The 13,900-nt window shown below is 26.2% G+C and overlaps 1 protein-coding gene across 1 annotated transcript; it reads right to left on the reverse strand.

Annotated features, from left to right (window-relative positions):
• Window positions 1-6,071: 6,071 nt before the first annotated feature.
• On the reverse strand, window positions 6,072-10,403 carry LOC106352975 (sugar transport protein 10-like). Its single transcript, XM_048743961.1, has 5 exons — window positions 10,147-10,403; window positions 9,943-10,084; window positions 9,723-9,783; window positions 9,153-9,622; window positions 6,072-6,518 (listed from the first exon to the last, which is right to left on the reverse strand). The coding sequence occupies exons 1-5, from the start codon at window positions 10,401-10,403 to the stop codon at window positions 6,072-6,074; spliced, it is 1,377 nt and encodes a 458-aa protein (XP_048599918.1).
• Window positions 10,404-13,900: the final 3,497 nt, after the last annotated feature.

Below are 13,900 nucleotides of genomic sequence, written 5' to 3' on the forward strand. Positions count from 1 at the left end.
ATTTGGGCCATATAAAATTTTGTTGCGTTATAAGAAAATTGTAGATTTTTTTTTTGTCCATAAGAAAATAATAGATTTTCAGCCGCGATTTAAATTCATATAATTATTTTTGTTCAAATTTTTTACTTTATACAAAACACAATTACATTTATAATTTATGTGTTTTAGGTTTTACATAGTTCCATATATATTTATTTAACTAATATTTTAAAGTTAAGTTCTGGATTTTAAGAAAAATATAATCACTATTATATATAGATTTTCGGCACAAAAATGGTACTTAACAAAATAGTCTCTTTTTATTTTGAAATTTGAAATTTTTTTATTTTTTTAGTTTTAAAATTTGAAATCCTAACCCCAAAACCTCACCTCTTAACTTTAAACCATAAGTCTATATTAGTTAACCCTGAAGTAAAAATACATTTTTACCGTTTCATAAAACTTATTTTGGTCATTTTCTTAATTGAATGTTATTTTTGTGACGAAAACTTAAAAAAAACTATCCTAGGAAATTTCTCTAGATTTTTTCGTTTCATATTTAAAAATTAAATAAAACAATTTATGATAAATTTATTATATGTGTATAATTTTTATTTCATCTTAAATTGTCGAATAAAGTAAAAATGTTAATTTGACATAGTAATAACTTGTGTGTTTTAATATTATATTGTAAAATTAATATCTTATATAAATATTATTATATAACAAGCAAAAATTTAAAATATAATAATTTATGTATTAGGTGTGTTTAAAATTATTTTAAACACATTAAAACTGAAACATATTAATACATCTTCCGGTATGTCTTGCCAACTTTTTATAATTTTTTTAATATGAATGATGTAATATTGGTTTTTAAATCCTTAATTGTAAAATACCAACTGTTAGCCGTTCCACTATGCTATGAAATATTACAAACTAGTGGTATTCCGGCGCTACGCGCCGGGTTCATATATTTTATTCTGTAATAAATTTACAATTTATTTTATGGTTTTAGTAATGAAAATATTTTCAAAAAAATATGAAAATGAAAATATTTTGAAAGATAATGATATACTTTTCCATCCATTTGATAGTGATTAGCTACCATAGTGTTATTATCTTTTGAAGTTGGTTAGGTCAAATAGGAAGAGCGTAAGTGGTTGTAACTGATTGATTCAGTTAAAGTTGAATAAATAGATGATAGTCGTGACAAAATAAATTTAGTTGAAATTTAAACTTAATGTGAAGTTGATGTTTGAAAAAGAATAATGTAAATGCATGTTTTTGTTTTTGTGATTATCTTATTTGAAAAAGATAATAAATTGTTTAATCCTCTTAAAATAGTAACAATTCTTGCATATTTTGTCCATTTCAAAGATGTGGCAATTTGTTAGGAGCTTCATTGTGGCTGTATTGGTTAAATACTTTGTGGATCCCAAATCCAGCAAGTGAATTCTTAATCCATTATGGCGGGGTGTATGTTAATTTTGTAACCAAATGTTTGATATATGTTGATACTGTTGATATTTGTTGATATCCTAATTAGAAGTAAGTATTCAGATTTTATGGGGATGAAATGGTGGTTAGTTTTGATGTTTACTTTAGAAGTATTTACTGGTTAGTTTTGGTATTTACTTTAGAAGTATTTATTTAACATTTACCAAAAAAAAGTATTTATTGGTTAGTTTTTACTTACGTGAGTTCATTTGGGGTGAATTATAATTATTTGAACTCCTATTTGTTTTTTTTTTTTGAAACTTTGCTAACTCCTATTTGTTTGTAAGACAATTGTACTTGTTGTGATTTTTGCGTGGTCTGATTCTATTTTATTTTCTAAAAACAAAAATAGTAAATAGAAAGTGTTTATTTAGGGATTGCATTTATTTGGTATTTTGAAATAGAAAATAAAAAAACTTTACAAATAATCAAAATAATATATATAATTATATATATTCAATTTATTTTTTCTTTAAAAATATTTTATTTTCACTGATGATTTTCATTTTATTATTTCTTTAATTGTTTTTTAAATCATATACTTGTTTAACCACTAAAATGTGTGAAAATATAAGTATTTCATCTTATTGTTAATATTTGTTCTGTTTTAATTTTGATAATAAGTAGAACACATTTTAATATTTCTTTGGACTTTGACAATGTCAAATAAAATTGATTAATACTCAGAAAACCATAGTTTAGACCAAGTATTTACGACGATTTTGTTATAATATTTTTCTCTTTAAATGTCGGCCAGGTAATCTTGCTGATTTTCTTTATGGTTTTAATAACGCAAATTGATGGCGTTTAGGTAAAAATGTAAAAAGTACTAATGCAAGTTAACTTGAATAAATGTAAGATTCATATATCTTACTGAACAGACTAATCCTTGAGAAGCTTAGAGTCTCAATCTACAAAGGTCTGCGGTTTATAGCAACACTCGCTGATACGTAAAGTGCAGGCTATCTACAAACAAATAGACTGTATGTAATAAAAGTCACAACCATTAGTGTTTTTAAGAAGTGTGAGTAATTAGAGTCATAAGTCCGTAATTGTTCTTGCAAGTGCACACTTTTATGTTGTCAAACTACAGAGAAGGAAAACTAACAGGAAATGATTTATATGAGTCTAAGTGAAACAAAAATTGTTGTTATAATAGAGTTGTACTATAATCTAGAATCCTAAAGAAAGCAAACAAAGAAAAAAAAAAAGAGAAAGCAAACAATGTGAACATCAAGCTTTCAAAGGTTTTCCCAAAAAGAGAAAGTCACATGAGAGAGTTATCCGTCTCGTGAGACAAAGTGGAAGCAAAACTCATGAAAAATTCCAACTTAGTACCTGGTTCAACATGAGCGGTCAAATAATCAATTCCATTAGGTACATTAAGGTCGTCAAACACAAACAGAAAACCGAAATGATAAGTCAAGTTCTATCTCAGAGGAATAAGGCAGTTTTTGCCATTGTTAATAATTGAAACAACAACTACAACATTAATTTTTGAAACAAAAAGGAAATAGATTTAAACGAAAACGGAAAAGATAATAAAGCAATAGCAAGTTGTTCTCTGGTCATTGCAGAACGTCCGGCACTGGAAGCATTAAAAGTAGATGGCTTCTATCCAACATTGCAAGTGTTACCATCTTTTTTATCTCTTCCTGGTACTACAACTTCAGGCAGCGCTACTTCAGGGACATTTGTACCTTCCTATTAATAAGGTAACGAACACACAGATTATATATTGTAAGTAGCAGAAAATTCAGCAAATTCATATTAAGAAAAAGGACAAACAGTTTCAACAAAGGATAGTTTGTTCATCTACTGCTGAGGTCATGTGCTTCAAGATGAAAAGAATCACCTCAGTGAGCCTGGAAGGAATTGTGTCCGTCCCATCAAGAAATGCTTGTGGTATTGCAGAAGTGCAAAACTGTAAGACCCTTGGGAGATTGCTTGAAAGCTCTAATATAACGCAACATTTCCTTTGCTGAAACTCCATTACCTGCATAAAGACAAAGCCAAAACAAAAACCGGTCAAAGATAAGCGTGTAGAGGAATACATATACTTGCACGAGCATTGCAGATCATGCAACAATCATTCAGAGAGAACTAATCAAAAGGATCCAAGCTTAAACTCTAACCTGATACTTTTCTTGCATATTTCGCACACCGAGAAGGAAAACTCAGTGATGGTCCAGCTCACGTGTTGAATAGCCGGTCAAGAAAATGATCCAGGATTAAACTCTATAAATGTTGCATATCTCCCAATACCTCAGCAAACGAACCTCTTCATTGTTGGAGCAGAGCTTTCAGATCGGCAAGGAGGGTGAAAGAATTCGCCATTGTCGTAATCGATAAGCTGAACAAACTTTCTTTCTCGATGTCAATGAAGTTGTGCTGTTCATCGCAGAGTGAATAAGATATTTATAGTTGTTGCTTAACTGTTACTTTGGAATGCAAAGAGTTGGACTGAAAGCTTCAGAGTGGGAAGAGTGGGTTAATTACGTTAAAGATTGGAGTAAAGTACATATTAATGGAAGATAGAGACGTTACAGTGATCTGAAAGGTGATAAATTTTTAAAGAATTTACGGCTGCTAAACTAAGAAGGTAGAAGGCTAGAAGAGGAGGAAACCTGATTTGTATGGGCTTAAGATTTATGTATAAAGCTCAAACGAAACTAAAATGCAACAAAATTGAAATACAATGTAAAAGCCCAACACGTAAATAACAGCGCAAACCGAAGCAACTGATTTCTTCGTTTTTAAAGATGCCACGTGGCGTCAAAAGCCCCTATCTTCCTGCTGATTTGGAGGACTATGGAGAGAGTAAAGCCAACTTTATTATTATAGATAGATAGATTACATATATTAGCTAATTTAAAATATTTTATTTTATCAAGTAAATATATATATATATATATATAATTTTTCATATCAAATTATAAAATTTTATTTTATCAATTATATTCATTATCCATGATTTGATATTTATCTTTATAATGAAAGTATATTGTAATATTTTGGATTTTTTTGTTATTTGTATGTATATAAATTTTAATTTACTTTTATGATTTACAAATTATTTTAGAGATGAAGTTATTTAAATATATTTATAATTCAATTTAATATTTAATATTACTATATATAATACTATGAATTTTATATTGTGTATATAAGTCAAAATTAAATTAAATTTAAATGTATTATATTTATTTAATAGTAATTATGAAGTTATTTCATTATTTAAATAGTTATAAAGTTATAAAATTTTAAATATATATGTTTATAATAATTTTATATTATTATTTTAATCGAATTACATCATATTTTAATTGGTCCAACTTGAGGCCCTTTTTCAATTAATTTATAGAGTCAATATTCTATTCTGGAGTGTATTCTATTTGGCATAATTTGAATGATTTAATTTTCAATGAAGTTTTAGATGATTATGGGTAGATTATATAAACTAAAATTATTTTAGTGAAAAACATAATTAATTATAAAAGTATCGAAATTATATTTTATGTATTTAACTAAGATATCATTAACGTTTTAAAAATAATTAAACATAATAAAAATTATTGTTTAAAATATTTCCTATAGCACTCAATTTGAAAATATATTTTAAATTTGTGTGGATAAAAAAACTTGTTATTTTAATATAATTACTTAAATTTTTTTTATTGAATAGATCTTATTGATTTGCCGGCTTTACAATTATTTTCTAGTATTATTAAATTTTCAAAGAAAAATACATATATATTTTTATCATTTTTGGATTATAATTTCAAGAAATGTTATATTTCCATAAAGTTTATTAAATATTGATGCTCTAACTGGTAACCATGAAAACAATAACATGAATGAAGAGGAAAATAATAAGTAGAAACAAAATAAAAAATGAAAAGAATATACTTTTGTTCTTTACCGACTTTCATAAAGTATGTTTTGTTCTATAGTTCCTTTAAATAAAAAGAATGGTAAGGAACTATATGTAACAATTATTCTTCACAAGTAGTGTAAATATTAAGGAATTGATGGGAATTTTTTGTTCCCAATAATTCCCTACGTCACTGTTTATATCCTGAATACAATAACACGCATTTTTTTTTTGATACATCCTATCGGTTGATCATATCAGATTCAGGGAGAATGCAATTAGTATTACAAAGTGGATTCGGTTATACTAAGTGGGTTGGTTATACTGCGTGGTCCAAATTTCGAATGTCTTCCGACTAATGTAAGATGTGGACCTATCTTCTATTACAGCTCATTATGTTAACCATTTGGGCCGAAGACAAAACTTAGACTGACCAATCAACGATAATTTAATTTCCAAAAGAAATCAAACCAATGACTGACGTAGATAGACAACAACCACCAACCATCAAGAAAGCTACACTACTGCTTGGTTTTTGGTTTATCGTGTAAATCAAGCATTTGGTTTATTCATATAAGAAATGTCTTTTAAAGAAGCATTGTATATATTTAGGTAATGAATCAGGTAATTAACAAATTATCTAGACAGCATTAACGTGAAAACAACTCATAATTGATCAACATATATGACCGAACCATTCCACTTAAACCGAATTGGTTTAGTTTTCATCATGTCCACCAATAACTGCATCATCTGGAATGTAATTTTTCCAGAACCAATGTTGCTTCCAAATTCTTCCCATCTCTTCAATGGGAACACCTCTGGTGTCCGGAAACAAAAAGTAGATGAAGATGGTCATGATGGCAACCATGCCTGCAAAGAAGTAGAAGAGACCAAACTTCATGTGACAAAGCATTGTCAAGAAGAATTGACCGATGAGGAAAGTGAAGAACATGTTGACTGAGACGTTGATGGCTTGTCCCGCTGGTCTGATTTCCAGTGGACAGATCTCACTGGGTACTAACCAACCCAATGGACCCCATGACCATGCAAATCCAGCAACGTACACACATATGAAAACAAGAATCCAGTCTGCTGTTGCTGGTGTCAAGGTTCCGGTTCCCGTGGTTCCGAATTTTAAACCGATAAATGAACCAACAAGAATCTGAAAAGATAAACAAAACATGCATCAATCATATATGTGACTTTGTTTAGGAAAAAGAAAGAAAGAAATATATATACACCCTAATAAATCCCCTATATATTAATTGAGAAGCATTTGAAAAATTAGAACCTTAATTTTGTATTAATTAAAAAAAACCTCAAATCCTAGGTGGCACTCTAAATGCCTTCTAAATTTCATTTCAAAGAATTCTAGAGTATCTAATATAAAGTATAGTTTAATCTAATGGTGTCACATTATTCCATAATTATATAACACTAGAGAACATTATATTAACCTAAAATATATGAAGTGTGTATTTTTTCCTTAAATAAAAGCTACGAAATTACCTAATATGATTTACATATATACGAGAATTAATGATTATGAATAATAAAGATTTGATAACAATTTTTGCATCCTTCTTCATTTTTGTTTAAATTTATATTATTAAAAAAACTTTAACAATCACATTAACCATATAATAAAAAATAAGATTTTTTCTTATATGTTATATTTTGAATTTTTAAAATGACTTTAAATTACAAAAATGAGGAAACCTTTATATGTTATATATTTTTTTTAAACAACTTTAAAATACAAAAATGAGGACACCATATATGTTATATTTTTCTTATATGTTAAAATTTTCTTATATGTTATATTTTAAATTTTTTTAAAAGACTTTAAATTACAAAAATGTAAGTTTTCCTTAAGTATACGACTAAAAACATTAAAATGGCATGTATCAATTCGATGATTGATTTGAAAGCTTTCAAAACCATATGGAAGATAAAAGTCAAAATAATTCGAATGTGAAAACAATACTGTTCACTTTTTCAAGAATATGTTCGCTGGAAAAAATAAGGTTTTTTTGTCATATTTTGTTTAATGTCCACTAGAGAACATTATATTAACCTAAAATATAAGAAGTGTGTATTCTTTCCTTAAATAAAAGCTACAGAATTACCTAATATGATTTACATATATATGACAATTAATGATTATGAATAATAAAGATTTGATAACAATTTTTGCATCCTTCTTCATTTTTGTTTAATTTTATATTACTAAAAAAAATAAACAATCACATTAACCATATAATAAAAAATTAGATTTTTTCTTATATGCTATATTTTGAATTTTTTAAAATGACTTTAAATTACAAAAATGAGGAAACCTTATATGTTATTTTTTTTAAAAAATGACTTTAAAATACAAAAATGAGGACACTTTATATGTTAGATTTTTTCTTATGTGTTATATTTTGAATTTTTTAAAACAACTTTAAATTACAAAATGTAAGTTTTCCTTAAGTATACGACTAAAAACATTAAAATGACATGTATCATTTCGATGGTTGATTTGAAAGCTTTCAAAACCATATGTAAGTTAAAAGTCAAAATAATTCAACTGTGAAAACAATACTATTCACTTTTTCAAAATTGTGTTCGAGGAAAAAAAATAAGGTTTTTATGTCATAATTTGTTTAATGTCCACTAGAGAACATTATATTAACCTAAAATATAAGAAGTGTGTATTCGTTCCCTAAATAAAAGCTACGAAATTACCTAATATGATTTACATATATATGGCAATTAATGATTATGAATAATAAAGATTTGATAACAATTTTTGCATCCTCTTTCATTTTGTTTAATTTTATATTATTAAAAAAAATAAACAATCACATTAACTATATAATAAAAAATTAGATTTTTTCTTATATGTAATATTTTGAATTTTTTAAAATGACTTTAAATTACAAAAATGAGGAAACCTTATATGTTATTTTTTTTTAAAACGACTTTAAAATTCAAAAATGAGAACACCTTATATGTTAGATTTTTCTTATATGTTAGATTTTTTCTTAGATGTTATATTTTGAATTTTTTAAAACGACTTTAAATTACAAAAATGTAAGTTTTCCTTAAGCATACGACTAAAAACATTAAAATGACATGTATCAATTCGATGGTTGATTTGAAAGCTTTCAAAACAATATGGAAGATAAAAGTCAAAATAATTCAACTGTGAAAAAAATACTGTTCACTTTTTTCAAGAATGTGTTCGATGGAAAAAATAAGGTTTTTATGTTATAATTTGTTTAATGTCCAATCCGATCAACCCATGATGTATTAATTATAGTTTTGTTCCATTATTTTTAATAAAAATTGATCCGATCCATCGGAAAAAAATTATATAATAACAACAAAAAATATTTTATATATATAAATAAAATGATCACATATATAAAAAAAACTATCGATAATATATATATAAATAAACTCACAGGTCTTATCCTAGTTACATATTATTTTCAAGAAATTATGGTTCTTTTTACAGTTTCCATGTTCGGTTGTAATGATTATAAAAAGAAAAAAGTAATTTAATCATCTAAATATTCAAGAAATTATTCTGGTCCTTTAAAAACATGTGTTGTTAAATTGTCATTGTTTTTATGAAAAATACACTTTCCATATATCTAAAATATTTCTAGTCCCCTAAATGTCGGAACCGGCTATATTTATGATTGTTGTGCATGCAAACGGATGTTTTAGCGATTAGAGTGGAAAAGCTAATGCAAACACAAATAAAGATAGAAAGAATTGAAGGCTATGTAAAACTGATTTGTACCTGACATATGAACATTTGAATGCCACCTTCAAGGAAAAGAAACCTTCTTCCAAATCTATCAACCGAGTATAGGGAGACAAAGGTCGCGAGCACGTTAACTACACCGGTTATTACAGCCGACATAAGAGCAGCATCATCTCCAAAACCAAGAGTCTTGAAGAGAACAGGAGCGTAGAACATAATGACATTAATTCCAGTAATCTGCTGGAAAAAGGGAATGGCCGAGCAGAAGACTAAAGCCGGTCTGTATTTGCTCTGCCTGATGTTTTTCCATGGATGTTCTACCTTTTTAGCAGCTTCACATGCATCGCGTATATCTTGAAACTCATGGTCAACGTTTTCCGTTCCTCGTACTTTCTTCAACATTTGTTTTGCTTCCTCGTATTTGCCTCTCTCAAGCATTGAGTTTGGTGTATCGGGCAAAAAGAATGATCCGATCACCATAAGAATTGCTGGAACAGCTGCTAAACCTAAAGAAACCCTCCACCCATTTTTAGCCATATATATTAGATGTTCCATAGTTGATCAGATTCGCCACCAAGATTCCAGACGTAATAGCCACCTGGAAACAAATGTTTAGCGCTCCTCTTATCTTTGCTGGAGCCATTTCCGAGAGGTAAACCGGAGTTGACTGAAAAGAAAAACAATTCTTATTGAGAATCAGCATAGACAATATACATACATGATTTTATTTTTGTGGTCACAAAGTTCCGGACCTTTGGTCTATATAATGTTGCATGAGGCATATCACATATATATTTAGATGATATACAACAAATTTAGACCTAACCTGATTAGCAAATCCCACACCTACACCGAGCAAAAGTCTACCGATGATGAGCATTGTGACATTAATGGCAAAGGCGTTGATCAGTGCACCGGTGAGGAAAGCAAGTCCACCGGTAAACATGGAAACCTTTCGTCCATACTTCCTAGTAACAACCGAGCCACAAAGGAAGCTACCAAAGCTGCTAAGTAGAGAGAAGAAGTAAACAATTGGAGCTTTCGGTCATCAAATTTGCAGTAAGCCGTCTCGTGCTTCGCCTTTACCCTCTGCCGCTCTAACAGTGGAAAGAACTTGCTAAGAAACTCATCCATTGATGTCACACCTCCTGAGATTCCAAGGTCATAACCAAAGAGGAGACCTCCCATGGCCGCAACCATACATGTTATGACAACGAAAACTGTGACTCCTCCTTCATAATCTCTTCCACCACTTCCTCCTTCTGACACAAAACCTCCACCTGCCATTTTTTTTTTTTTTTGCTTTTGTGCTTAGAAGGAAGGAAGGAACGAAGTGTTGTGGCTTAATTTGAAAATGGGATTCACTTTGTGATCCTTTAAATAGATAATGTAATGACACTACAATTAGGGGTTGTATTACGTGCATTGTGTAATAAATTTTGATCTTATCTTTGTTTGGCTTACGATTAGCTTGTTAGTAACAAGAGTTGGTTAACGTTAGACACCAAGTTTCATGCAGAATCTTTACTGTATTTGACTGTTTGTTATACCGTTTTTAAGACCTATTTATCTTTCCATGCATTTGTATAAAAACTATGAGTTTTCCAGCGCAAAAACAATAATTTTTAATAAAATATTTTTTTAATAAAAAAATAATAATTTGAATTTGGACATAGTTATTTTTATATTTCAACTTCAACAGTTTGAAAAAAATAATAAACATATTTTTGTATTCCTATTTCTTTTGTTTTGGTTTAACTACTTCAATTTGATTTTATTTAAACTTTAGTAAAGTTAGAATTATATTTTATAAAACAAATTTTTATTTACATTATATTATATTAAATCTAATTAATATATATTTTAAATATATCTATTACCACTTACTTTATATATATATACATATATTCTAATAATTTTTTGTTGGTTATAGTTAAAATATGTCAAACTGAGAAACATAATTTGTTAATTAATCTAATGAACCGATAAATTTAAATATAAATTTAAATAAACTTTTAATCATTTACCAATCAAAAAAATATTTGATTAGTGTTGCTTTAGTTTTGTATTTGTTGATCCACATTTACAATTAATTTTGGTAAAATGTATATTTATACAAAATATGATATATAAGTTCTTGTAAATAATATTTTCGTAACTATATTTACTATTTAGTTTATTTTTATTAATATAATTATTTTAATAGTGATATATGAGTTATTAGTTTTAATATATATTAGTAGTTTTGTCAAAAATAAATACTTATATAGAAAATTAGCATTAATGATGATGTAGAAGTTAATAGTTATTACCATATTTAAAAAAAATAACCAAAAATATATAAAACTTTATAAGAAAAATTGTACATGTCACAATTGGATTAGTGTCATGTTATATTTTTCCAAAGCTATGTCATCATTTTTTCTTAAAGTGATTTTAATGGTGACACATGTAAAAATCATTTGGTAAATAATGTTTATGATATATAAGACAGTATATATTCATAATGATCATGAAAAATATAATACCTATTTATAAAGTTTCAATACCTATTTATCTTCTTTTTTCGTTAAATAGCTTTCAAAAATTAAAGTGATAAAAATAGATTTCATTAAATGGTTAAATAGCAATTATATCCTCACTTTATAATTTTAGTTAATTATTTATTAAATAATAAAATAAATAAATAAATATTAAAAGTTTCCAAATGATAAAATCAAAAATAGTTTTTTTCAATTTCTTCCCTTCTAAATCTGTTTTTGAATTTTATTTAAATTCTCTTTTCAGAAATTTTTGTTTTTAATTCTTTTAAATTTTGTTTTTTTTGGAGAAACGATCTTTCTTAAAAAAAAAATTTAGAAAGATCTTTCTGAATTTGCAAAAATAATAATTCCTAATTCATGAATGTCTTTGGAAATATGTAGATAGACTTATTGATAGTGGTTTTAAAACTGGTCCGACCCAATGGTTGGATCCGGTTCGATCATGAACCGGTCACGTACCTGGAACGGGTCTAATAATTGGTTTGACCATGAACCGATTACGTAACCTGATTGGATTTTTGAGTTATTGAACTTATAAACCATTAAAACTATCAAAATCCATAAATCAACTATATGAACAAAAAACTATTTTATATTTATTATGTTTAATGTTAAAATTTATTTATATTTTAATTATATATCATATTTTTTCACATTACTTTAAAATTTATATACTAGAAAAATATTAAACCAAGTTATTGAGCCAGACATGACCCGGTCGAACCATATTGAACCGTGATCGAAATAATATCCGGTTAAGCTTCCGGTCCAGTTTTAAAAGCATTGTTTATTGAATAAAACTTGTATATATATTTAGAAATGTTTCCTAAATGTGTATGGTATCCTCCTAAAATTGATGTATATGCATATTTAGTAAAATATTATTTAGTATTTTATTTTAAAAAACATAGGAAAATGATTATAAATATGTATAAAATCTTTATAAAATTTAGATATCAAATATATGAAGGCAATTCGAAAACATTAGCAAGATGTTAGACATATAATTCAAGTTGAGTAATGTATTCATAAAGGACTTACTATATATAAATTTAAATATATATTTTAAATACATATTTGTAAAAGTTTTCCTAAATATTATGAAAATATTATACTTATTTATCAATATCTTATTAAATCTTAGAAATATATTATACTTATTCAGGAATGTATTCATAAAGTTAAATTCAGAAAGATATCATACACATTCAAGAAGGTGTTCATAAATTCTTTATTAACAAAAATCGTTTCCAACAAAATTTCAAAAACGACAAATTGAAAAGAAATTAAAAAAACAAAAATATATTCATTTCAATTTTTTATTAAATATTTTTTATTTGTATATCTGTAAAGTATGGATGTATAATTTTTATTTACCTCTTTAATGCAACCTATTTTGGTTATTTTGATCTTTGGAAACTCTTTTTCTGATAATTTTTTTTATTGCTATTATATAGTATTTCTATAAATATTTTTTGAGATAAATATTAATTATTTTGATATTTAATATTTTAAAATTATAATAATATTATTTGATAAGTCAGTTTCCTACGTGTTGCGATCACACTAATTCTTACGATGATTATTTACTGAGATACCCTTAATTAATTTTTAATATTATATCTAATTGTCTTTATTAAAACTTATTTAATAATTTCAGTCAATTAGAATTTTTAGTTTTAACATTGTTTTCTATAATTTTCCTAATAACATATATAATAAAAAAAAATTTATAAAATAAATAACGAAAAATATATTTACAAAAGGAAAAAAATTATTTTAAGAATTTGTTTTTTTTTATAAATATGATTATAAAAATATATTATATTTAAAATGTGATTTCACAAAAAAAAAGTTTACAAAAAAATATTAATATTAAAAAAGAATTACTCATCTCTTCAAACTATGCTCTTAATAAACTAATATATATATATATATATATATATATTAATTTAAATAACACAAATCAAGATATCTTTGATGAATTAAAATATTTATAACTACAATTATTGAGATGATTTAGTCATTTTTACTTAAATTTGTTTAGTTAATTTTTTTATGGAGATTTATATATATATTTTTTTTCAAAATACATAAATAAATAAAATATACAAACTTAAAAAAATATGATTTACCACCAAAAATTAATTAATGCTTTATTGTTTTTGGTTTATAATTTTCTTATATATTTGCACAACCTGATAGACTTATAATAATAATATATAAACCAATATGATTGTT

The sequence above is a fragment of the Brassica napus genome, chromosome C1, assembly GCF_020379485.1.
Source record: "Brassica napus cultivar Da-Ae chromosome C1, Da-Ae, whole genome shotgun sequence".
NCBI lineage: Eukaryota > Viridiplantae > Streptophyta > Magnoliopsida > Brassicales > Brassicaceae > Brassica > Brassica napus.